A 27,044-nucleotide genomic window follows, 5' to 3' on the forward strand; every position below is an offset into this window, starting at 1 on the left:
TCGTCCGTCATTCACATGTTTTTCCTGGGGGTAAAAATAGTACCCGCCTATCGGCCTGTCCGCCTCTAATTTCAAACGGCCGTCCGTTGGCGAGTCCGACTAAACTTTCACTAGCACGCACGCCCCGCTGGATGATGTTTGAACAGAAATAGTGACTCACTGCGCTTTGGAAGCCTCTGCACAGCCCGGTCCCTCACTCAAATCTGTCGTCCAAACAAACGCAACTCACTATTTTCCTCCCCGCGCTTGCCGCGAAAAATAGACTAATGACGGACTGCAGGCGAATGGCAGACTAAATAAAGGTTTCCATCTATGCTTAATCCATCTATTTTAAAAATGTTCATTCGTCATTCGGCAACCGTCAGCAAAACGGACCGGTCCGTCATGTAGACGGAATGCCCAGCTCTGATCTTAGCCTGCTTTCGTCCATCGTAACTGTGTTTTAATGCCATGCCAGTTTGAGAGGAGAAAGCAAACAGCCAAGCAGTTACTAGTTTTATTTTGATAGGTTTCTACTTCCTTCCCCCCCCCATTCCCACGTGTGCCATAGAACTCTTAAATAGAACCGATATTTACCAATGTTTTGTTAGGAGGAAGTGGAAGAAAATGGATCAATGTTCATGTTTTCTGAACAAAGAGCACGGAGTGATGACATTGACTGCTATGTTAGCTTTCATGCTATCCACTAGCTAGCTGTCACTAGACTGGCTGGCGGTAGTATGCTTGTCACTTGTAATTAAAAGGTAGAGTGTTCCACAGTAAGCGTGTAAGTTTTAATGTGTTACATTACATTAGTGTTTCTCAACCTTTATTGAACCAAGGCAGCCATTTCACATAAGACTGGTTCTAGGCAGAATCCTCGCCCTCCAAAATGATCTCTTTTTGGGAGACTCCAAAAAGAAATTTGGTCAATTTGGGACAAACTGTGACATCGGATCATCTGCTGCTGCAGCCCTGATGATCTCTCATGGCACATTGAGGTGCCATGATTTGGGAATTACGGCATTAGGGGATGATTTCATTGCATACTTGTGACAGTTCATGTGGATTAAAAACAACAACAAAAAGCCATGACATTTACAGCGTTTTATTCTTATTAATGTATTAGCCTGGCTAACTTCTGCTTGTATGGAAATTAATGTTCATTGGTTATATTTAACATCACTGTAGAGTCAATCAAATTTCGGGCTGTGTAATGAATTATTCCAAATATGACTGATCGGAAGTTGACCAGTGCCACCGAATGGATTTTGCTTGACTTTGAGGGACCACTCTAGAGAAAAAAGAAAAGCCTCCTGCATCATACCGTCCTCCCACGTGCAGCTGTAAAACTCTCGCTTCTGCTGTGACTCGGGTAGGTGCATGCCAGTCTCCAGCTCCAGGCCAATGTTGGTGGCTTGTCGTTGGGCATGGCGCAACACGGCTCCCCCGAGGTCCCGAAGACGCATTGCGGCGCGATGGAAGATGGTCTCCTTACTGTTGTACAGTAGGCAGTTGGACACCATCAGGTTAAAGTCACCCTCCAGGTCAGCCACAGAACGGTACGCATGATTTTCTAGCTTGGAGCGCATTGTTGAAAAGTCCATTGGATGGCTTATGAACTCCATGTAGTCTGGTACCTGGAGAGAACACACAGAGAGGTTAATGAGGACAATAAGCAACCTCAGCAGTATTCTTGGGAAATACCGCTTCACCAAAGTTTTTAACTAACTAGACCCCTTAGTTCACCCTTATGCCTTAATCTCACCAAGACATATTCTGCGATGTCTGACTGATAGGTGTATGCCTCCTAGTGTGTGGGAATGGTGGGAAGGCGTTTAAGAATGTCTGACCTCCTTGATGTTGACTGGTTCTGCAAAGATCTCAGCTGTGTCCTTCTCTTGCAGCTGGTCCATAGTTGAGCGGAGAAATAACAGCATTGGAGTCAACTGCAGTTCCAGAGCTGCCTGATGGACTTTGATCTGCAATTGTTAAATGGGCATGGAAGTAACTGGTGGAAGATATATAAACAAACTCTTGAAACTCTTACCTGTTCTCGCTTGAGTTTCTCCCTTTTACGGATGAGCTCCACCAGCAGCCTGGCCTTTTCAAGGTCATGTCGAAGCTTCTGCCAATATCTCAGAGCTTCTCTGGCTGCTGATACTTGTTCATCAACCACCTCAGGCTACAAAGTAAAAGAGTTGAAAAAAAAAAAAAAAAAATTTATGTGATTTGTCCCAATGGATAAACTTCAACATCCCAAAGCTATCCAATCAATTTTAGAATACTGCTCTGAACGAAGAAACAAAAGAACCCCTAAAAGCAACCTGGAGTCCGAGCCTGAGCTGACCTGTTCAGTATTCCGCGGGGCTGGGACATTAGAGTGCAAACGACGGACCAGTGGCACACCGTTTCTGGACTGACGCTTCAGTAACCAGTAGCTGTGCAGCCTCTGCATGAATTGGCTCTTCCTTTGAAAGAGAATACCTTTGCAGATGGCATTCAACCTGGGCAGAAGCAAGAGATGCAAGTTGATTAGGGTCCGACCGAGTCATCGGCTGGCCGATGAAATCGACCCATTTAGGCTCTTAAACATCAGCCAAAAATAAATCGACCAAATGGCTGACATTTGCCAATTGTTTAACCATTAACAGCAGTTGCACACAACACTTGTCTCATTATTTTGTTACACATAAATCTATACCAGAAGCTTGTGTCCTTCAATATATTGAATGAAATTTTCAAAGCAAATCTTAATTTTTACAAGCAATTCTTAAGCCCGTATCTCACTGAGCAGCAAGGGTTGGCGAATGTTTTGTGCACAGCCCAAAGGTTGATTTTTCCTCAGGGTACGGTCAAGGTCGTGAAGACGTTCACCAACAGTTTTAACAGTCACAAACAGCTTTTCTTTTCACCAGGACATTTTGAAGATGTTCAGTTTGTTATTGAACATGTGTCAAAATTTCATTGCAACGAGAAAAACTCTTGGCGAACGTCTTTGCGACCTTGAATGAACCCGGACAAAAGTACAACATTCGCTATGTGCGTACACATTCACAAACCTGCGCCACTAAGTGAGATATGAGCTTTAGTGAGCAATGCAAGGAAGTTGTGCAAGGAATTGACCCGGATGTCACTACTTTACACACATCCTAAAGTCAGTTTGTTTAAAAAAAAAAAAAAATTAATTAAAAAAAATTCAAACATAGTGTAATATGAATCAGACAAATGTGTTAAATATGACACACATTCAAATAATTGAAACACAAACAGATATGACAAGGAAATATGTCCTTATAACTTCAAAAAATTATTTTTTGAACCATCAATTGACCCCTGCTATTCACAGTGAATATGGACCAGGGCGTCCCGCGAATAGACGCCCACTCAAATACATTTGGGGAATTATTTTGGATAATTCTATGCATAATAATTTTTTAGGTGCATTTTTTCCCCAGCAAAAATCTGCATTGGCCTCAAAAAATCCAAACCGGTTGGGCCTTAAAATTTATACACTTTTCAGCATCATAGTTTTATAAGGACAAGTACAAATATATGCATGTTACTCATATAACACCCAAGGTGAAATACACTAAAATATACCTGCTTGCGGGTATTTCAGGCACTATCACTTGTGGCGAAGCACTGCTCAGTGTTGTGGAGCCCGTGTCCCTCTTCCCTTTATTTTTATCCATCTTGCCATCGCTCTCACACTTTCTGCCTTTTTTAAGTGCCACAGGACCATCTGTGTAGGCACTCCGCCCTCGAATGGCCCTCCCTCTGCTGCCCACCACGCGTCCTTCGCTCTCCTCATCAGAGGTGCCATCTTGGCCCGCAGGTGAATGTGTTTCGCAGAACGCCGTTTTCTTGACGGAGAATGTGGTCCCATTGACGTTTGTCTCTCGTACTGGGTCGATTTTCATGAACAGGCCTGCACGCTGGGCGCAAGTGACGTGAAAGGCAGTGTAGCAGTTGGCCTTGTGGCACTGGATGGATGCCCCGTGACCTTTCTGCTTACAAAGGTAGCAGGTGAGTTTCCAGCGTGCGGGGGGAATGTTGTTGACACCTTCCACTGGTTCCAAAAAAACTGTATTGGCAAAACAGACTTCGGGAATCCAGATGGCGCAGACCACATGCGCCCAGCGGCCGTCGCTGGTTTGCTTAAAGGCGCCGCCTCTATTGGGGCACAGCACACAGTCAACAGGTTTCTGAGGGGACTGAAGGCAGCAGCGGCACAGCCACTGACCTTCGGGAATGTAGGGAACACCGTAGCATTCCTGGTGCACGGCCAAGTTGCACGCGTCACAGAAAAGGATGACGTTGCTGTTGAGGCACTCGTCATCCAGGCACACGCAGCAGAAGGCGTCGTCATCAATGGCGTTCTGAGAAGGCACCCGAATGCGCGCCTCCCGGTACGCCTCATCCTCGAGGCGGTCCACCAGCAGCTCAAAAGTGTCCGCTGATAGCGCAGCGCAGCCCTCCGCTGTCCGGCCAGCATTGACCATCTCCAACCAGGCAGAGTCTTCCTCGTCCATGTCATATTCAGCCAGAGTTTCCTGGTCCTCGGGAGAACGTTCCATGTAGCGGTAGTATGCCGTGGGCAGAGGAGGTGCCTCCACGTGGGTGAAAGTGTCGACAAGGCGAAACGATGGCTCAGGGAGGGGTATTAGGTGATTGTGCGTTGCATTTAACTTTTCAGGCGTTTGAGCTTGAACGCGGGAGCAGTGGTTTTTCGAAGGCGGCGGAGACTTGAAAGATGGACATTTGGAGTCTTTCCGGCGGCCACGGGGCGTGACGGGTTTGCTGACAATCAGCGTAGCACTGACGGGAGGCGACGGCTGCTCGCTGTTCTCTTTGTTGCTATTGCACTCGCTGATGTCCTGCGCCATCATTTCGTCTTCGGTGATAACGGCCAAGGGCTCCAAAATGGAGATGCGGTGAAGTCGGCCATCCAGCTCCACTTCCACAACCTTCTGAGCCTGGGCATAGCTCAGCGTTTCTCTGCTCGGTGATGCCTTGAGACTGTACGGGGACGGGGATCGCTGGCGGGCGCCGACGCCACAACCACCGACTGGTGTCCCCTTGGACTTTCTGTCATCTTTGCCACATTGTGGGCCCACCAGGCCTTTTCGGCGTGGCTTCCTCATAGGCCACTGATCACACGTTCCCACCTGTGGAATTAAAATTGAGCAAAAAGACACCATAAGTCAGCTAGAAACAAATGAGAGCAGATATAATTTGAATAATAAATCAATGGTGGTGCAGAACAACATGAAACGTATGCTTTATTTGAACACTCTATGTCAGCGATGCATACAGTAAGTCTACCGCAATACAAAATGTCTATTACCATTTCTATACAAGTTATAGAGACGTGGACAACAAAGTCTTCAAAAGTGTAACGCAGGGGTCTCCAAGACCGGTCCTCGTGAGCCCCTATCCAGCCTGTTTTATGTTACTCGATTCCAACACACTTGATTCAAACGATCAGACCCTTATAGGATAATCGATTGTGTGTGTGACAGCCGGAGTCAGTATGTGTGTGCAATGTGCATTGTTGAAATGTCACAGCTAACTAAGTAATACATTTGTGAGTGATTTATTCTTTGAAGCACCTTACCTATATTATCCCCAGAGCCTTATCTTGTACATAGCTCATTCTCATTCTATCTACTGCACATTTGCACAGTTATTTTATTGTTGTTTATCTGTTGCACCGAAGGGGGGAAGCAACCCAACCTCGTTGTACTCTGAGCACAATGACAATAAAGGTACTCATATTAAATATATATAAAACATTCGTGGAGGTGATAAAACGTGACCAACTTTATTAATAGGTACTGATTCAATTTCAATTTATTTATTTGAAGGGACAGCGCAAGTTGATGAACGTCATATACAAATTGCAGATGTAAACAAGCCAGATTGTAGCCGTAGGCTAAAATACTGAGACGCATTCGAGTTTTTGAGATTGCTTATTGTCTCACAACTCACCGTCTGAAGTGACAGTTCAGCATGTAGCAGTACATACAATACAATACAACTTTATTTATATAGCGCATTTCATAACCGAAGTTCAGTTATCGATATCGGTGGGAAAAAACAGTTATCGTGCATTTCTACATACAAGCTGACAATTTAAAAAACGCAAATATGTAAAATATTATTAAACAATGACAAATACAAATTGTTATGCAACAAATTTGAATTAACCATACTAATGTGACTAAATTAAACAATATACTGTACCGGCGAAAATGGAAAAATACATTGAAATGGAATGTCATTATTATTTTTATTCCAATAGAAAATGAATTACCAATGCCTTTCTCCTTACTTTTTTGTCTGGTCGAGGTCGGCCGAGGACAGGAACATGAACGTTCGCATTACATTATTTTCGTTAAGTGTAACTTAAAGAAACTTCACTCCGACTCAGCCAAAACACGGAGGCGGCCGGCCAATCAGCTTTCAGGAATACTTGATTGAGGCACCCTGAGCCAATCACCTCGAAGAAAGCCGCAGCCTCCAACAGCTCTGTGTCTTTATTTCAGGAGTACACCGTCAGCCATATTTACAGTTTTAAAACATCATAATAAGCACTTTACATCTTACTTTCGCCCTTGTCATTTTGAAGCATGGTCTAACGTCCGTTTTGCCCAAGAAGCGCGTTATGACAATTCTCCGGAGCGGTCGTATAACATTTTTATTTCAAGCTAGCTCGACTGCTAACTTTGACAAATATGCTGTACTAACCTAAGGTCTTATTTTTACGCTGACAAGGAAAGAACAAAACACATCGTCACTGTTTGGTAAGCATTTAACGTTTTTAAGTGATTACCGATTAAAATAAAACATTCTTACCTATTATGGCAACTGGGTGACACAAGTAGCTCCACAGCCGGCGGTCTGAGGCGTTTCTACAGAAATGGTTGCCACCTAGCCTGTGGTCTTACTTGATAGGACTGCCGTAGCTAAAAGCTAACTTGCTCTTAGCCAGCTACAGTTTGTTGCTACAGCCGGTATGTGTCGTTATTTATTAACGCGCCCGCCCTTCCTTAAAACGGCGATCAAGGAGTTGGGGACTAACGCCCATACACCCAATCTGCAGTCGAGTTACATATCTGCAATTACACTGTAATAGACTATATCATATCGACCTAATTTTGTGGGCTAGCCTCCTCTGGTTAGCTTTACGCAAATAGGCTAACTCCATTAGTATTACCACACAACATCCGGGTACATATTTCAAAATAAAAGTATTTTTTTAAACGACTCGGTAATCATTGAGCCGATTTAACTTTTCCCATCATCGTTATTCACAAAATAGTTTTAATTTTTAATATATCGCTTTAGTTAATGTAATCATAACGGAATTGGTAGTCTTTCGGGGTAAAAATTGATTGTTTAAATCGTATTTAGTAAGTTCAAAAAATGTTTCATTTCCGGTTTATTTAATACTGCACTACTTGATGCACGTTTAGCTCGCTCTCTTGACGTCACTGTGCATGATTTTGGCGCCCAGGCTAATAAACAGTCAAACGTGACCATTGCACACCGCACAACACAAAACACACGTAGACAGGTGTGCTCAGTAATATAATTGTATATTCTATTGGTTTACACAAGGCAACAATATGTTCACTGTGGCATTCAAAATTACATTTGAATTATGTAATTATTAAATTATTTAAGTGCAAAAATAAACATTGTTATCACCAATGTATGACCTGGGTGCAATAGTCTGACATTCAACAGCCTGGAAATGTAATGTCAGTGAAATGAATAAGTATACAATGTGTTGAAAAATTAATTAAACCTTAACATATAATCTGAAACAATTATATGAAACAAATTTATTTTATGACCAGTGTATAGATGCCTTTCAATGTATTTGTAAATAAATAAATGCATTGTTTTAAATATATTAACATTGTAATACATGATTTCACAATGTAATTCATTTGTTCCAATTTTATTATTTATTTACTTTGAAGGTATTGATTTTTGAAAAAAAAAACATGCAAATGCACCTGTTCATTTCACATAAAAATAGCAACATCTAGGAGGGACGCATTTGGCTTAAAATTAAGTCATAAAGTGCAAACAGACAGCACAAAGAACAAAAATCACAAATGACCAAAAATAAAAGAATACAACCAAGATCCAAGGCCATAAAATGTGTTTGACAATTAACATTTCATGAACTCACTACCTTTGTGATGGTCACTAATTTTGTCTTTCCAAGTTAAAACAATAGCAACCCTACAATTAAGTGAGTATGCACACAAATACAGTTATTTATTAATTGGGAAAGACGAATACAATTTGTGATACAATTCACTGATAGGAAACTCAATGCATGACATGAAATGTCTCTTTCACAAACACCTACACTTGACAGAAAAATGTTTTAAAAATGGATTTGAAATTTATAAATGATAAGGGTAAAAGAAATAAAGAGAATCCTTAATTGTAAAATACAGTACAAGGGCACAATTGGCTGTGCAGTAGTTGGGACATGAGCATACTTATATATATTTACGTGAGATTTCTCAAGTCAGGGAGTCATAGTCAGCGTGTTTTTTCTCTTGGAGTCTCGCCGAGGGAATGGCACAAAGCTCTTCACCTCTCGGAAACATAAGCCTGTAGGCCAGAAGAGAACATTTCAGCCTGTCCACTGGTTTTACAGGGCACCGTCAAAGAGCATTTTTTAACATCAATTATTCACACACAGTTTCGCTACAGAATGCTTGGGAACTCGTTGAACAGCTTTAACACTTAAAACACTTAGAGAGATTGTCCATTTGGGGCAGTGGTTTATTATTTATTGCAGTTTATTATACCCAATGAGACAGAAATGTATTCCCCCTGCTGTCACTCGTTTAGAAAAAAAATCTGGAACAACTCTAATTTTAATTTGTTAAATGTAAAAAGAGTTCAATCTCCCAGAAAATGAGCAGAAAAAGTGAAAAGAATTGAATTAAGGAGTACAGTGCTCAGCACAGTGAATGAGCACTGTACTCCCACAGATTTGTTACAACACTTTGAGATTCCTTTCAGAATCAGATTTTAAAAAAACCCAACATAGTTTACCATGTTTCAAAAGACTCCACAAATAGACTTTATTGCAAATGAGATTTGCCAATACGCGCACACATTTAAAAAAATCATTAAACATTGTTACTGCTGCAAAAATGAGTACACACCAGTAAGAGCCAACCATGCTAAATTTATAGTGAACAATTCAAATTCACAAGAATTCAACCCTAGTTACGTCTGCATTATTACATTTCATAGATACACAATATTGTACTGTGCTTTCACAAGGGGCTTATTACCATAACCCGGATACCATGCAAACATGCCCCCTACTGACTGTGAATGGTATAAGGATGACATTAGCGCAACCTCACGGCACACTAAATCATATAATGCCATGACACCATAGCTGCATCATTACCTCCAGCCAGTAATAAATCACTGTTTGTTAGATGGTTTTAAAATTAGCAGGATTATGCAAAATAAATAAATAACCCTGAAAAGTTTCACATCACCCTTCCCTGGAATGGATTGATAAAACAGTGGCAAATCACATTTTTCCCCTTTTGCTTTTTTTTTTTTTTTTTTTTTTAACTTTCAGTTGAGATACAAAATTAAAAATGAGTGATAGCACCACGTAATATATACTATAAGGCCAACGTCTCTTCGAATTTAGTTTTTTTTTTTTTTAAACGTTCCATTTAAACATGCACAGGTTATTGCATTAAATAAAATACTGAAAAAAATGTCCAATAATGCGCCTTCATGAAATAACAAAAATACAATTTTGATTTTAAATTTGCCTAAGTTACCATTTGTACAGCAAGCAAAATATGAGGCCAAGACAATTGCTGTATCAGGCTTCTGTTTGGCTAAAATATCACTTGCCATCCAGAATGGGGAGGCATAAGTTTCATTTTTAACAGTACGTATCAATCTGTTGACGATGACAAAAAATAAAAGAGTTGGGGTCCTCTTATTAAAGTTAAACCATCTTACCCATTTACAGATCTTCTCTTTAAAATGATGTTTACTAACTGTTACTACTTACGTTTCCACTCCTCGAGTGTTAACTTGGCATTGTCGTGGCTATCATCGTATGGTTCCGGCTCAGGGAGGTCATCTGGGTCCCTGAGGCTATCAAAGTACGGGTGCTCCAGTGCCAGTTCAGCTGTGGGCCTCTCATCACAGTCCAGAACTAGCATCTTCTCCAGCAGGTCAATGCCTGCAAATAAGCAAATTATCAGCAATGTGCACATATGAAAAAAGCTTTGTTTTAAATCAAACTCACCATTTGCACTGGCTCGGGGAAACAATGTTGAGAAGTCTTTTCTGGGATAGTGAGGAAGGGCCTTCACGTAATTTTTTGCCTGTTTTTGTATGAAACAAAACATTTAGAAAAACAACAACAATAAGTGGTTACATTTAGCTGAGTATCATGATTATCATTCATTTCAATGTTGAATTGGTGAAGTGGAAAAACATGAAAGGTTTGCTAGGTAGGGAAATTATAATTCTTTCAGAACGCTGAGTCAATGCTGTTGCCCAGCCAACATACCGAAGAAATTGATAAGAGGGCACGTTTGGTTAATACATCACAATGTTCCCCAGACACCGTGCAAGTATGCCTTATTTTTAAGGAATGAAAAGTGTAGTGGCTGACATGAGAGTTATGCACAAAAGAGCAAGGCGGGCTGCATTGTTTTGTATAATGTTTGTGGGGGCCAAGAAAGAACATGAAATTTAAATAATGTATCTGCACTCTTAGCCAGCTTCTTCCGTACCCAGCTCACTAAAAGTAGTGTATTTTTTGGGTTGTGCAATCCTACTAAATATGGCCGTCTTTAGTCCACTGTACATACAGTCTACTGTTTGCAAGCGTGGCTTTCATAAGATTGACAAGCAATCCTTTTTTTTGCCATTGACTGTTTGCGCCGGCCAACTGCTTGCTTCTACAAACGGAAGCAGAGCTCAGAGTGTGGGATAAAAGTGCGCATGTGTTGCATGGACATAATGCCAAACTCAAAAACCCTCCGCCCCCTGTACTGCAAAAATCAAGTGCCTAACATAGGTAATTTTGTCAGGTAACACTAATCTGTGCATTCAAGAGAACTCAATGAACAAAGTTACCACTGGCTAATTTAGCCATCTACCCCACACACAACAAAATTAGGGTCCATAGAGATTAGGGTTGCCAACTCCCGGGAAAATAAATAAGGGACACCTCATCGGCAGGGACGGCCGACCTAACTGCCTTCAACTAGGGATGGGCAGATCGATACCAAAATATCGATATTCTGATCCAGAGTGCTGAATTTTAAGTATGGATCCTCAAGCTAAAGTATTGACATCTGTAATAAATTCATATATACTGTATAATATATTTATGAATCCATAATTTAGAAGGTTGTATTGTCATCCAATTAGAATTTTTGCTATGTGTTGCCAAGGGCAAAGAGCTTTCTGCCTTGGCAGAACCAGACCGCTTGCTCTGGTCCCGCCCACCAGAACTTTGTATACAAATTTGATTGGATGAAGAACGATCATAAAAGTGAAAAATAAAACTTTTTTTTTTTTTTTTTTTTACTGTTTTTACACTATATTTATAATTAAAGTGTAGTATATCGACTGTCTGTACAGTACAAATTATGCATATCTGTTTGAACTTGTAATTAATGTAAGGCTGTGTGTATGAGTGTGTGTATTCTTTAGCTATTATTCATCAATATTAATCAGTCAATTAATTACCTGTCTGTTCAATGTACTTGTTTATTCCAACCCAAAATTATTATGTTTGTTATTATTATGTTACCCAATGCTGACATTCATTGCACATTCCCATATTAACCTTGATCAGAGGGTTAAAAAAAATAATTCTTTACATACCGTATCTAGTTCTGTCGTTACCTGGTGGACAACAAATTTGTCTCGGGTTCCGCTAGTTTTGTTGAGCCTTCCGTATGTCTCGACCACTGAAAACATGTTTGTTTGAGGTCAGTCAGTCCACCATGGACTATGGAAAAAATACGCTTGAGAGATATTTTCTCTTACTTTTTCGACCCATGTGTTTTCTGCTTTCGAGTCCTCTATATTTTTGCAATCATTTCTGCGGAGGACTAGTGCTTCTGCCGGTCGCATTGCTGCTCGAAGGAGTGTCACCGTGTCATTCACGCTGCTTTGTTTGTCTTCCGCCATCGAGTTTGGCAAGCGGCATTACCTCGACCAATAAGACAAGCGGATTCGGTATCGTCATACTCGTGTAAAAATATGCGGTCAGCTCATTGGTCATAGAGCAGAGAGGTCCTAGGAACATTACCGTAAGTTGTCGTATAAAGACAACTGTTGTTCATTAATTCCATCGACATCTTACGGACTATATTTGACCCTCACGCGATTACGGGACAAAGTGCGTCCCTTTACAACTCAATACGGGACGCATACTTAAACAGTATTTCTAAATACAGGACGATTCCGTTTTTCAAGGGACAGTTGGCAACCCTAATAGAGATTCCAATGCATTATCACATGCAGCATTTCATTACCACCCAATACATTTGGCAATTAAAATAGAAGCGCGGTGCAAAACATCACCAAACGCAATTAACTCCCACTCTCATGTCGACAATTTAGCTGAACGTTATAACATTTTAAGAAGCTAATCTTGGTAACACTGTTATCTAACACTAATCTGTGCCAACACTGCAGCCCCTTTCAGTTTTGACATGTTTGTGCTTCAGCTGCCACAAAAAAAGGTTTCTTTCACTATGAAACTTCGTCCAGCCGTACTGCCAAATCAGTGGCTGAAAAACCTGGGTGTGGGTGGTTACAATGTTAATCAAACCCATTGTTTCATAACAGTGAGGTGGAAGTGTGGCCTAACAGCTTGCTAACAGACACATTTTCAGAAAGTGGCAGGTCACTAAAAGTCTACTTGGTTGTTTGATTTCACAATTGTTGGCAGGCACTCCGCATACACAATTATTTGTTTATAAGACATTAAAAGCAATACTTTTCCATAAAAATGTCCCCTTTAAAATTAAATTCTGTAACAGGTAATACCTCTGGGCTGTCCAGTTTCTGTATAAATTCTGGTCCAGGCACTCCAGTAACTTTCATGATCTGAGTCAGCTGGTCCATGTCTGGGTTTAGAGTTAGGTTTGGTCAGGCTAGGAAGGTGTTGAAGCACCAAATATATACATCTGATAGGTACGTTAAATTGGTTGAGATTATGGCACTATTCGTTATGAATAGCCAAGAATGGCTAACAACAAAACATTGGACTATGCTGAAGTGGCTTTTTATGAGCGCTGACCGAAATTTTATTGAACATTTGTGGGAGGAGCTAAAACATGAAATCAGGAGAAGGCACATTTGAAATCTGAAAGTTGCAGGATAGCAGTGATTGCCTCAAAAGGTTAAGCAATAAAATACTACTTTAAGGGTACCATCATTTTGTCAAGGCCAGCTTGATTAGTTTGTTTTGTGAGATATATAATTTGATACAGTACATAATTCTGTTGAACCATAAAAAATGGCAATGCATGAGTTTCATTAGTAGTAGAATTTTATTATTTAATTTGTCCGGTTTAGTTTATTTCTGTAACTAGTTTGGGGTTTTCATTCTTTAAAGCGGAAGTCAACCCAAACATATTTTTTTCAAGAATACGCTCCCAGCAGGCCCACTAGTTGAAACACGGCATTCCTCGTTAATTTTGCGTTTGTGGAATATAAATTAAGCAGCAAAATGCACTCGTTTTTAGCCATCTCTGGGGGCGGCCATTTTGTCTTCTGTCGACTGAAAATGACATCACAACTGCTCACAACGACCAATCGCGGCTGACCTGTTTTCTGAATCTGAGACGTGATTGGTTGTTGTGAGCAGTTGTGATGTCATTTTCAGTCGACAGAAGACAAAATGGCTGCCCCCAGAGATGGCTAAAAACGAGTGGATTAACACTTATTCCACAAACGCAACATTTATCAGAATGCCCTGTTTCAACTAGTGGGCTTGCATAGAACATATTCTTGAAAAAAAAAAAAGATTGTGTTGTGAAGGATACCAACATTAACTTTCACCATGTTGTCATGCATATGTATCAACATACATATGTGTGTATGTTTTAAGATTTAAGCATGTTTTAAGATTTAAGCATCATTGTGAATTGAAGGAAAATCAAAATCCTTGCCTAGCTATGTAAACAAAAGTGGAAATAAATCTGAGAAAATATAATGGATTCTGGCTTGGCTCAGCCTCACCTATCCAAATTTTTTTTTTTTTAACATCAGCAAAGGCAGGGGTAAATACAATTAGATCTTGTCCCTTGAACTGCATATAAGGCAGCAACATTGTCTGATTCCCCATACCACAATGGGGATATTGAAATCTGTTGAGCAATGTAATTGGATAAAAGGCAGCGGTAAAATGTGTTTGTTTGCATATACAGTATTTGGCAGTAATTAAGGTCTTAAGTACTATTAAGTGCAGTGAAACATCCATCTTTTCCCATAAGAAATATCATTATATTTCTCTCTCTCTCATGTATGCAAATTACATACATAATGAAAGAGAGAGAGAGGGAGAGAGAGAGAGAAACTCTATAGATATTAGACTCTGTTGAAATACAACATTTTAAATGTGATATATATTGTCGTGTAAAAAAAAAAAAAAAGTTTACCACTGGTAATGGTAAAATGTGAAAACAACAAAACAATGTGAGGACACACAAATCTGATAACAAATTGATAAAGTCAAACTCCATGCCTTAGACCCCTCAAACGTGGAAATTATATGAATACTTTTGTGTACTATGAAGACACATGCACACTAATATGATCTTCTTCACCTGAATGGGGGATTTAACAATAGAGGTGAAAGGATACAATCTTTCCCCTTGAAAAGGGTTTTTCCGTTGATCATTTCAGCCATGATGCAGCCCACAGACCAGATGTCCACTAGAATAAACAACACAGAAGACAAGTGTGAGTGAGGAGCGACACATCTCTGACAACGATTCATCATTGACTCGGTGCTCCAAAAATGTGGAAATGAAGCGTGTACAAGCAAAATTCCAGGTTTCACTGGTGAGAGGAAACTATTGTGCTTCTCCTCATAGCGAGGTGGAACAACAATATGATACAATGGAGCCTTAGTAGAAAAAGCTATTGCCTGAAGAAGCATAAATCCTTAGGAAAGTCCTTCAATTGCAATTGGCAGCAGAGTGACAGAGTCTCAACATTATCACTTGTCAACAGTCTGCTGTCAGGACCATCTGTTTCCACAGACAGATTAAAGTGAGAAAGTTTCACTGTCAGAGTGACACTGATGCCACCTCAAAAGCATTTCCCTCACCAGTGTGATTGAATGACAAAAAGACCCGCAATGCACCATAAGACATGGCCAAAACACGAGTCATTACTTTAAGTGGCACCACAATGTTTGCACATCATAAACTCAAAACATCGCAGACAAGCCTAACTGAGCTGAGCACTGAAACAATAACAAGGACAAGAATCGAGAATGCTAATAGCTACGGTTCTCTTGCCAGTCTGTGTGTAGTGCATCCAGTTCAGAATGACCTCAGGCGCCCGGTACCAACGAGTCACCACATAGCCTGTCATCTCAGCATCGGTGCTGCGAGCTAGCCCGAAGTCCAGGATCTGCATTGGGCGGAAAACCTCAATTAAAAAAAAAAGGTTGAAAACTCTCAATAAGTAAAACAACCACTAAAAGTAATTGGAATAATTTCTCTAAACGTAGGCAGATATCCTTTGCTGTGCTACTGCTATTATATAGTGTTACAGCCTAAATCTCACGGTGTAAGCTAATGCTATGATATGTTATTCATTGAACTTTAAAATAACAGCTGCAAAAATCAAGTGGCTCCTGCACTAGTGTATAATAAGACCACTATCTCTGTTGTCCACATTGTGTCCTTGGATTACGTACTTTCTTTAGTGGTCTGCAATGTGGGTGGTGGAAATATGTATCGTATACAGTATAAATATCGCAATGTATCATTTTCAATGTAACAGTAAATGGAGCTTTGTACACTAAAGTTTGTTCTCATATTCAATAACGTCTTGTCGCTTGATGTTTTTATTAAAAAAAAAAAAAAAAAAAAAAAAAGTATACACAATATACCACAGTCTTATGCTGATAGACCAGCCAGGATAATGCTCATATTTTGATGGTGAGAGCTTCTGTGCAAATATTGCCTTTCTTGCAACATACACTTACACATAAATGATGACACGACCTTTCTGCACAACATTCACCGTTTGATGTAGTAACTAGTACTTTTACTAGGGTTTTGTTTACATTATTCTACTCAAATGCATTGTTTGCCGATAAGGTTGTATACATTCCAAATACAAACCTTCAGCTCACAGTCTTGGTTTACAGCCAAGTTTCCAGGTTTAAGATCCTGCAATAGAGGATGAGATGAATGAAGGTTAGTTATTGCACTGAGATTATTTGTAGTGTGATCTTTAGTACCTTCTTCACTGCCTACCCCAGTATGAAGAGACAAAGGAGACAAATATTGGTTGGCTACCTGCATTTTTTTATGGTTACCCATAAAATTCTCTGACGTGTGTTGAGTATTGAACTGTTAGCATTTCTAAGTTTACTGTGATGAGAGTAAAGTTAGAGTGTAATGAGACAGGTGTGTGGGGGGGGGGGGTCCAATTCCAGCAATAGAAATACAAACAGATAAAATGCCATACATTTGAAATATATATGTATAGAAAAGATTTATTTTGTGAAAACTAAACTATACCTGCATTCCAAAATATGAATACATTTTCATGCCTGTCCTCTTTAGATGATCTGGAGCCTATCCTAGAGGACTACGGGCGAGAGGTGTTGCACAACATCAACTGGTCGACAGTCCGCACAAAGAGTCCTCCTCAATAAACCTAACATGAATGTTTTTTTTAAATGTGGGAGGAAAGCAGAGTACCTAAAGAAAACCAATGCAAGAATGGGGAGAACATGCAGACTTCACACAGGAAAGCTTGAGCTGGGATTCAAAACCCTGAATCGCAGAACTGTGAGCCACTGTTGTTCCTACATTCCAAACTATTGAATGTAAAAAATAAATACAAATAGTCACTGTTTGGAGCACCCATTTGTCTACTTAGAAGTGGTGCTACACCAGATATTCAGGTTTACTCTAAGAAGAGGAATTGTTTCTAGTCATTTGTACTTGGGTGTAGCTGTACTTGGAAAGGTGGAATTGTCTTACCAAAGCTAGGCATTCTGCCTATGTGACGGACTGGTCCGTCTATCTTCCTATGACGGACGCCCATTTTGTAGGGATGAACGATAGACTGGAAACTTAAAATAAATAGACGGACTAAGTATTGTCTGAAGCCTATTTTTTCCGTCCATGTAATCGTCTATTTTTAGAGTGACGCTTCAATAGCCGCCGCGAGGCCTCCGTTTCCCGTTGGCCGCAGCCGAGGCTTTTCGACAGCTTCTGGGTCCTAAAAGTACTTTGTCCGGTCATGGTGAGTCTTTAGTTTCAAATATTGCTCAGCACTGTGGGGGTGCTGGTGGAACTTGGTAAAAGTTGGAGATGGAAACGCTAATGGAAGCCTGTTTAAAATGCAAGGCTTATAGGCGATTACTATTTGGTCCGAGCTGGACAAAAAGGCGGATAGACGGACGGCGGAAGCGTACCCCGGCAGCAGACACAAGGCAATAAACGGACCACAATTTTTTAGTAAAATCCCCAGCTCTGTGTATTACATCATATTATGTGAAATAACTGTACAGTACTTATCTTCAATTTTAAATACAAACCCCAATTCCAATGAAGTTGACACATTGTGTAAAGATAAATACAGAATACGGTACAATGGTTTACAAATACTTTTCAACTTAGATTCAATTGAATACACTACCATGACAAGCTAATTTTTAATTTGATGCCTGCAACACGTTCCAAAAAAGCTGGGGAAGGGGCAACAAAAGGCTGGGAAAGTTGAGGAGGCTCAAACACCTGTTTGCAACATTCCACACACGTAAAGGTTAATTGGAAACAGGTGAGTGTCATGATTGGGTAGAAAAGGAGCATCCCCAAAAGAGAATCTGCAGAAATCAATGCACATAAGCGGCAAGGACAAACCAACCATTGATGCCCGTGACCTTTGACCAACACCCAGAAACGGCGCCGGCTTCTCTGGGCCCGAGTTCATTTGAGATGAAATGACGTAAAGCGGAAGTGTGCTGTGGTCTGACGAGCCCACATGTCCAATTGTTTCTGGAAAGCTCGGACATCGCGTCTTTCGGGGAAAGCGTAAAAGGACCATCCAGATTTTTACCAGTGCAAAGTTCAACAGCCAGCATCTCTGATAGTATGGAGAACTTGCACTATGAAGGCACCAATAACGATGAAAGGTCTGCTGAGCAAATGCTGCTATCCAAGATACATTGTTTTGAGGTTCATACATGCTCATTTCAGCAAGACAATACGCCTACGTACTCGTACTCGACTGGCTTGGCATCCAGTCCAGACCTGTCTGCCTTTGAAAACGTGTGACGCAATATCAAACGTAAACGATGACAACAAAGACCATGGACTGTTGAGCAACTTAGGTTAAAGAATTCCAACTATAAAGCTTCAACAATTAGTGTCCTCAATTCCCAAATAATTATTGAGTGTTTTAAAATGAATGGTGATATGAGACAGTGGGAAAATATAACCCTGGCCCAGCTCTTTTTGAACGTGGTGCAGGCATCAAATTCAAAATTATTGAAAATGTACAAAAAATTGCAAAGTTCATCGTTGTGAACATGAAATAACTTGTCTTTGTAGTGTATTGAATTCAATATAGGTTGAAAAGCATTTTCAAGTCATTGTATGCTGTTTGCATTTACATTTTAAACAACATCCCAGTTGGGGAGCTGGGGTTTGTACATATACGCTAAAAGAACAAAATTAACATACTTGAGGTACACTGCCTGCGATTGGCTGGCAACCAGTTCAGCGTGTATCCCGCCTACCGCCCGTAGACCTTTGTTGAACTGAGCCCTCGTGAAGTGTTGATATATCGTGTGACTTCCATGACTGAGGCTGAAACCCGAGGGTTTTGTGTGACTTTTGAGGCATATTTCCATCCGGATTTTAGTCAAATTCTGAATCTTGTAACCTCAGTGGCGTTCGGCTTCATTGGTCTTACTGCAGGAAATTATGACCATAATTGATCTTTCCTTTAATAATAAGATACATACTAAAAGAAGCTCACACCAAAATCTGTTTGGGAAATCTTATTTGGAATAAGTCGAGTAACCCTGTACTTGCATCTTCACTTTTCCCACCCAAGAGGATACATCCACTTTTTTTTTAAGACAGTCTATGCTCCACACATGCACCCGGAGGTATTGAAAATGGAGCTGAAGGGTGTGGCCAGACAACTCCAGACATGCAGTCAGAGTTAGCTCATACTACCTGTTGGTGCAGGTGCAGTTTCATCTGACTCGATTAGAATGAATTGAATCAACTTTCCCATGTGTTTTTGCAATTCAGCCATGCATGTATGCAGTCTGAGTCAAAATACGAGGAACACAAAGCACTGGCCTGTAAAGCTACTAATTAGTTTCAACCACTACTCTAATGTAAGAAAACTATCCTTACAACTGAACTTTTACTTACCCTGTGGATGATTCCAGCCTTGTGAATATACTGCAAAAAGGTAGACAGGACAGATAGCACAATCAGACCCCACATTCATGACATACCTGTAAAATGTATGGCTTTCATTTGCAGCATTTCAAACTTTATGGTGCACATATTCTTGGAAATATACAGTTATTGTACAACCTTTTTCAAATAAACAACCATCCCTATACTTCAAATGTATTTGTCTTGTTTGTTTGGAATCTTAAGTAATACAACAAAACCCCAAAGTAAATGAAAAACATAACAAAATACAAAAAAACGCAAAGCTCAGTATAAATTTTCATAATGTAATAGTTCATCATTTTTGAATTGTTTTCATGGTGAGGTGTGCTGGGTCATTTTTTTTGTTTTTACTGTGTACATCCGGGATGGGCAACTTAAATAATGGACACGGCTACAATATTTCATTAGTGCAACGGAGGGTGCCACATAGGATAGGACCACACATTTTCTATCCAGATGTCTGACAAACATTCCATTTTAAATATGGACAAAACATGTGCATATTTGCAAAATACATATTTAATTTTTGTAGTATAGGACAGTATGACCCATTTACAATTGCAACTAAGCCATGTCTGGTATTACAACTTAAAGCTATACAGTGGAACCCAACTATTTATTGGGGATAGGGACCGGGCTGGCCCGCAGATAGCAAAAATCCAGTTGCCCATCCCTGGTACAATTCTTTGCCCAATAAAGGGTTAAATGCCTGTTACGTAATATAATCAGTCACTATTAAGAATGTTTGACGCCAGGTTTTATCCCAAGCTTACCCTGAGTCCACATAGCATTTGGTAGACAAGAAACTGCACTTTGTCTTCAGAGAGATGACCTCGCACCTTTGACAGGTCAGTAAACATGTAAGGCATCACCAGGTAGCTGGGAAAAGGATAAAAGATGATCAAATTGATGATACCTCCTAGGTAGATAGGAAGGCAATGACCTCATCAAACCCGCCATCAGACTTTCCACTTGAGGTTTTGCAAACTCACTAATCCTTACAATGAAACTGTTTAAGCCCACTGCAATTTGCTCATTTGCATGCTTTCATCAAGGGGGTAAGTGTATAGTTATGAAACATGTTTATGTAAAGTTCCCATTTTCAGCCATTTGTACATAGTAAGGTACTTTGAGGTTGTTTTGTTGTTTGAGATCTGTTGAGTAGTTTGCTCCTTTGTCCTCGCAGCTCATAGGAAAAGATGACGTTCTTATAATTTTTTTTTTCTTTCTTTGGCTCTAAAATGTTTTAAAGTCTCTAAACTGGCTTCCTGTCACTTACAGAATAGTTTTTAAAACTCTACTGATTGTTTACAAACGGTATTTTTTTATTCAATTTTTCATTTGCTCTTGCTTTTCATTTCAATGTAATCATTCTAATTTAATCTACATGATTTTGATTTTTGTAATTACTAATGTTTAATTTCTCTTTCTGTAATGCTTTTGATGTTTTATGTAAAGCACTTTGAATGGTCTTGTGCATGAAATGTGCTACACAAATAAACTTGCCTTGCCTTTCTTACAACCATAATTTCTACAGTGCTTGTTCTCATTATCTTCATGGGTGAGGTGGAGTCTCAGTACCAGATTGGGTGAGAGGTGTGGTACACCCAGGACTGGTCAACAACCATTCACATTTACACCTATCAGAAATGTAGTGTCTTCAGTTAACCAAGGCCTTTAAATAAAAAAATGGTAACCGGTAGTTGTTTATTATGTACATCCCTAATTAAGCTCCTTGATAGCAGCCACCCACTCTGACCTTGTTTAGAAAACACATTTGTAATACTGTACTGGTAGACAGGCTTCTGCAGTTGAAAAAAACTGACATTGCAACATAATGGAAGCAAACACATTGATTTGATGTTTGCGTGCCCACTTATTCATCTCCAGTGTGCACTCACAGATGGACTTCGCTTGAATGGAAATAAACAGATTGTGTTTGTGCCTGTACGTCTATTCTTGTCCCATCGCTTCTAATGACATCTTTACATACTGCTTGTTTGAATTTAAAAAGTAAACATTGAAATCAAATATATTGAACACAATAATCATCACATGATATATATTTTAAAAAAAAAAATATATATATATATATATATATATATATATATGTATATATATATATATATATATATATATATATATATTCCAGTCCATGTTGTTACCAAAGCTACGCACTTTAACCTTCTGTTAAGCCAAGGAGGAAAAAAATAAGCCTCTCATCCAACATCTGAATTCATGCTAGCATTTGGCCAACAATCCCGCCATGTAGGAGAGTTTGTTATGTGTGTGGCCTTGGAATACATGCAACCATCCAACAGAGCCAGTGCACTAAACATTAATTAAAACGTGTGTGGTTTTTGTCTATCTATTAATTATCTCCCTCTGCGTGTGTGTATAAATTAAACATTTATCTAAACTGCAAGGCAAACATGCTAACCACTACCCTGCTGCTGTGTAGTATTGAATTACTGTAGTCGTAAAAATGCTGTGCAAACAATTAGGTTTAACAATTTTATTGTCAACATCAGATCCTTAGTTGAACTGAACAGAACCACTGTGTAAAAATGTCAACATTCCATCATGTGCCTAAGATAAAAACAAATATCAAATACAAAGACAAGGGTAAATGTGAGCTGCCCTGTGACTATTGAGCAGCTGAATACTTTAACACTGCCTGGAGGGTTTGCTGATGAGCCAAAAAAATACTCACAAGTCCTGGAAGTCATCGAGGCTTGAAACAGGTGTAAACACATTGAGAAGTCCTATCACCTGGTTGGAATGAGAAAATGATGAGTAAAGTGAGCTCGGGAACACAGGTGTCTGATTCATTCGTTAATCATGGTGGTTTAGATGCTTGCATAATCTCTTCCACAATAATTCGGATCTAAAATGAAATGTTAATAATTTCATGTCATGCAACTTTTAATTTAGGACATTTTATAACTAGACTTTTCCGTGATTAAAAATGAGGACACTCATATCCACACTCTATTAATTGATTCATTTTCTTTTGATATCATTTTAAATGGCATGACAAAGTCTCTCTGAATGTTCTGAACTCCCATTTCAATGGCAGGATTGTATAGAGCAGAGTAATGCTGCCTGGAGGAGTTGCTACAGAGGAGGTCTGCTATTCCAGACTGTGAAGTAGTTGAGACCGACTCACTCCATTTTGCCTCTTTGCTTGAAGACACAATTTTGTCATCAATCAATTCTACGCGATCGACCAAATTTGGAATTTATTGTTGACTCATTAATCATTTTTCCCAACACAAATTACATAAACGTGTGCCACATTTTGGCTCTCTTCAGTCGGGGTACTATTTACTGTTGTATGGTACCTTGTGGGTGGAGCTTGACACAGCGTCGTATGTTGATTGGATAAAAAAACCTCACTAATGTGTGACAATGGAAATGAATTGGCAACAATACCAAATGCACAACATGGATGGACCTTGTGTTCCTTTTTGTTGAAGTAATTGCCAGATTAGACTGCGTCACACTGTTTACAAGGCTGGGGCAGCCATCAACATCACGCCACTTTCTGTGTTGAAAAAACAAAACATTCCAAATCATACCGTGGCAAACTTAAACTGTGAATTGCTTTTGGGAAAAGCGTCTTTAATGTCTAATGTTCACACAGCCAAGATGGATGACTAGAACACAAGTGTCAATGCCAAGGCGCCAGGGCCTGATCCGGCCCACCAAATCATTTCATTTTGGCCCGCGAAGGAAAATCATGTGCGTCAACTTCATGTGTCTGGCTAAATGAATGATGAAAATTGCATTTTTTTTTTTACTGGCTTCTGATTTCAAAACTAGTTATCCATCAATTTGGTGCGTATATGTGATAATACGGGGATCATATATTTACAATATATGGGCTCACATTCATAATGGCCCTTCTGAGAGAAAGCATAACTTTTACGTGGGCCGTGACAAAAATGAGTTTGACACCCATTCATCTACTGAATGGCAATATGTTGGCTGTAATAGTTAGTTGAAACAAACAATGGGCTTGAAGATTGAAGACACGTTGCATATTGTTGTTCAAGTAAGTGCGTTATTCTTCTCACATTTTCATGCTTCATGTGTTTGAGCAACCGCAGTTCCCGGTAGGCCCTTTTAGCAAAGATCTCTGACTGGAAGGGCCTGTGGAGCTTCTTGATGGCCACTCTCTCCTTAGTTTTCTCATTTGTTGCTGAGCTGTGGTGAATAATGGAACAGGACATAATTAGACTGCATTCTGAGTCTGCATTTGCCAGTGGTCAGCACTTTGGCCACAAATCAAGCAGGTCTTGAGTTCAGCCCTGGTTTTGGGGCCTTTACAGTAAACAGTATACAATACAATACAATACAATTTTATTTATATAGCGCATGTCATAACAGCTAGAGCTGTAAGAAAGCACTTTACAAACAATCCAATAAATAGAACAAAAAAAATAAAAGGCTGTGATACATGTATTAATAAATATAGACATAGATAATATATAAATATAAATAAAATATAATAATTTGTACATTCCCCCGGTGCTTGCGTGTGTTCTCTCTAGAATTCTAGCTTGCATCCACAGTCCATAACCTAGATGTAGGAGCAGAATATGTGAGTGTGGTGTTACACAGTGTATCATAAGTGTAACTGGTTAATTGACGATCAATTATATTTAGGCAGGAACGTTCCTTTGCCTTGGGAGGAGACTTTGGCTTAACCTCTCCAGTATATCTTAGGTTCATTGAAGACTCAAAATCGTCCGTTGGTGTGAATTTGAGCGTGAATAGTTGTCTGTACAGTATGTGCCCTGGGATTGGTTGGCAATTAGTCCAGGGTGTCCCTGCCTCTCACCCAAAATCAGATGGATTGGATTCCAGCTATAACCTCCGATGATGACATTTTGACAAGTGCTATAGAAAATGGATGTTATGTTAGGGTTATTTTAGGCAATTTTTTCTTCAACGATTAGAAAAACATGTTAATCAAAAATCATGAGTAGTCTTCATAAAAACATGTATGTTTGACTCTAAATTGCACAGAGGTGCAAATGTGAGCATGAGAGGGTGCCTGTCTTTCTGTATTCAGTAAAGCCAAGTAACAGGTTGTTAATGTTTGCAGTGATCTGGAGGGCACCAGTTTGTGGGAGGAAAAGCTTGTTTGGGCTATTTGCAGGGCCATCCACCAACACATTTGCAAGAGAGAGACACTCATGTAGAAATTGCAGTCAGGTACAGCCAGCACTCATTATAAAAGAACATAATTTTACTCCCCGAAGACAAATTCAGAAAAATATGTACATTAAATAAAAGGCTCCTCTGAAATGTTCTTCAGTAGCAGAACAACGATTATGCGCCTGTTTGTTTTTATTTACTCAGTCAATGTAGTTTATATATCAGAGCCTAAAGTTAGCTTTCATTATTCAACTCTTACATTTTATAGTAAGTACCATGTTTTCAGTAGGTTACTTCTGCTCAGTATACACTTATTAATTTGCTTTCAATTCTGGAGCTGAAGATGTGGTTAGTGTGTATTGTACAGTATACCGTATGCCGTACGGCATATGGTATTTAGTGGACCATTTCTTTTCTTGTCAGTAAGTATTTGAGAAAGTGTGCCATGATGCAATGTTTTATTTGTATGGTACGTAGGTAAGAAAATGATAGTCCATTAATGTAGCTCACATATAGTGCATTGGAGGCAAAGAAAAGTTGCACAAAGGACTACCGGTAATTCATGAAAATGCACATTATGAGTGCTGACAGGAGTCGAAATCCATTTTCTATAACGCTTATCCTCATTACGATCATGTGGGTGAGCTGTAGCCTATCCTGGCTGACCTTTGGTAACAGGACGGCTATACCGTGGCCTGGACGCCAGTCAATCACAGGGCAAGATTTGACGTCTTCAAACTGAACGTGTATGACGATCTATTCAACAGTTAGACATATGTAGCAGCTCTCACTTTCTCTTTTTCTGTCTACATATAAATAACATTGGAGAAACCATAATAGAATTCTGAGTTGTCAATATAGTAATTGCTATGATCTTCTGGAGAAGGGATGGCATCATTGCTTTACTGTCCATGATATTAAATTGTACTTTTTTGTAGAAAAATTTGACAGGCCGCATAATTCCTTTCAATTAAAACATGACATTTTCTGATGCACAGCAAGATCTGTGAAAGCTTGTCTCTCAAATACAAATGTGGGCTCTTAATATCTTGTGTCCAAAATAACACTTTTTAGTACTTTACTTGATTTGAACCACTGCTGATTCACAGCCATATAAAGAGGTGCCAATTTGGCATACCTTTATTCAAACAATATATGTATATATATATTTTTTTAAATTAAGATAATTGAGGATGTGGTCTTTTTCTTCATTGCACTGCATTGCATTGGGACTCTGTATCAGAAGCTACTCAAAATCAAGTGACTTGGACGCATACTTGGGTGCAAAAAATGTCATCCCTAATAGACGGATAGACAAAACAGACACAACATGCAAGCATACGGAGATACACACAACTGTAAATAGTGGAGCTGTGGCCCTCGATCCCCTCAATTAGGCGCTCCAGTTTTTGGATACCTATAGAGGTACGGGGGAGGGAGCATGTCCAAGTGTTGTCGTCATAGTATGTATGTGCGTGTGTGTGAATGCGTCTCTGTGTGTGTTGAATCCAGCCCAGCCATGCCCGTGGCTTCCTGAATGTGTGTGTGCATTCGTGCGCGCGTGTATGCGTGCATATTTTAGCTAACCCTTAGCTCCCCATTGAGACAACCCAGTAGTGTCCATACGACTCCACGGTGAGATTGACAAACGACTCACCAAACACAGCCGTACGCCCCGGTTCCGATCTGCTTGAGATGGGTGTATTTCTCCGGAACCTCCCACACGGTGCTGTTGATTTCCTCGCGGCAGAATCCCGCCCGAGCCTCCATGACAAAGAGGAAAAGCTGAAGGTTGGAGCGACAACTTCTCCCTTCACACGAACGCCTGACACTTGCTCAGAAGAAAGGTAAAGCCAAAACATTGGTAAAGTGCGTGATAGTGCACAACAAACGTCATCTCCGGCTGGCGCCGGTCATAAAATAAAAACCGGAAATGGAGTGCTCAATCGTGATTTCCTATACTGCAAATTTTGGTATCGGTCAGATACCAATAGAAAATCCCATGTTTGCCATTTAAATTGTCATGTTTAGATTTCTTTTTTCTAAGTAAACAAACTGAAAACTGCAAAAAGTGATTATGGGAAAACAAATTCTATTCCAGGTAGTGTTTAGAAACTAATTTAAAAAAATCTCTTCATTGCACTTCGTTTCTGTTTTTTTACTTAAATAAAC

At 39.8% G+C, this 27,044-nt stretch overlaps 2 protein-coding genes and 1 long non-coding RNA gene across 4 annotated transcripts in view; 1 reads left to right on the top strand and 2 right to left on the bottom strand.

Annotated features, from left to right (window-relative positions):
- brpf3b (bromodomain and PHD finger containing, 3b) overlaps positions 1-7,180 on the bottom strand; it is a 15,591-nt gene extending 8,411 nt beyond the window's left edge. The window contains exons 1-6 of the mRNA XM_086027658.1: positions 6,841-7,180; positions 3,583-5,150; positions 2,330-2,486; positions 2,030-2,164; positions 1,833-1,961; positions 1,307-1,619 (exon numbers count right to left, since the gene is read on the bottom strand). Of these exons, the coding sequence (XP_085883784.1) occupies positions 1,307-1,619; positions 1,833-1,961; positions 2,030-2,164; positions 2,330-2,486; positions 3,583-5,126 (2,278 nt within the window). The 5' untranslated portion in view covers positions 5,127-5,150; positions 6,841-7,180. The remainder of the gene's footprint in view (positions 1-1,306; positions 1,620-1,832; positions 1,962-2,029; positions 2,165-2,329; positions 2,487-3,582; positions 5,151-6,840) is intronic.
- Positions 1-17,190, top strand: part of LOC147153318 (uncharacterized) — a 21,025-nt gene extending 3,835 nt beyond the window's left edge. The window contains exons 2-5 of one of the 2 annotated variants that reach the window (XR_015086420.1): positions 1,359-1,541; positions 1,887-3,817; positions 3,909-4,008; positions 16,842-17,190. This is a non-coding gene — a long non-coding RNA (uncharacterized LOC147153318). Of the gene's footprint in view, positions 1-1,358; positions 1,542-1,886; positions 3,818-3,908; positions 4,009-4,083; positions 5,796-16,841 lie in introns of those variants that run through there. The other variant, XR_015086419.1, reaches the window with a different exon arrangement.
- On the bottom strand, positions 7,565-26,777 carry mapk13 (mitogen-activated protein kinase 13). Its single transcript, XM_086027693.1, has 12 exons — positions 26,530-26,777; positions 23,786-23,915; positions 22,420-22,478; positions 20,480-20,585; positions 19,677-19,706; positions 16,395-16,442; positions 15,561-15,675; positions 14,899-14,970; positions 13,078-13,157; positions 10,310-10,388; positions 10,070-10,243; positions 7,565-8,622 (listed from the first exon to the last, which is right to left on the bottom strand). Exons 1-12 carry the CDS (start codon positions 26,640-26,642, stop codon positions 8,537-8,539), a joined length of 1,092 nt encoding a protein of 363 aa, XP_085883819.1. The 5' UTR covers positions 26,643-26,777; the 3' UTR covers positions 7,565-8,536.
- Positions 26,778-27,044: the final 267 nt, after the last annotated feature.

Source organism: Filicampus tigris, chromosome 1 (assembly GCF_054856515.1).
Source record: "Filicampus tigris isolate MCC_2025a chromosome 1, RoL_Ftig_1.0, whole genome shotgun sequence".
NCBI lineage: Eukaryota > Metazoa > Chordata > Actinopteri > Syngnathiformes > Syngnathidae > Filicampus > Filicampus tigris.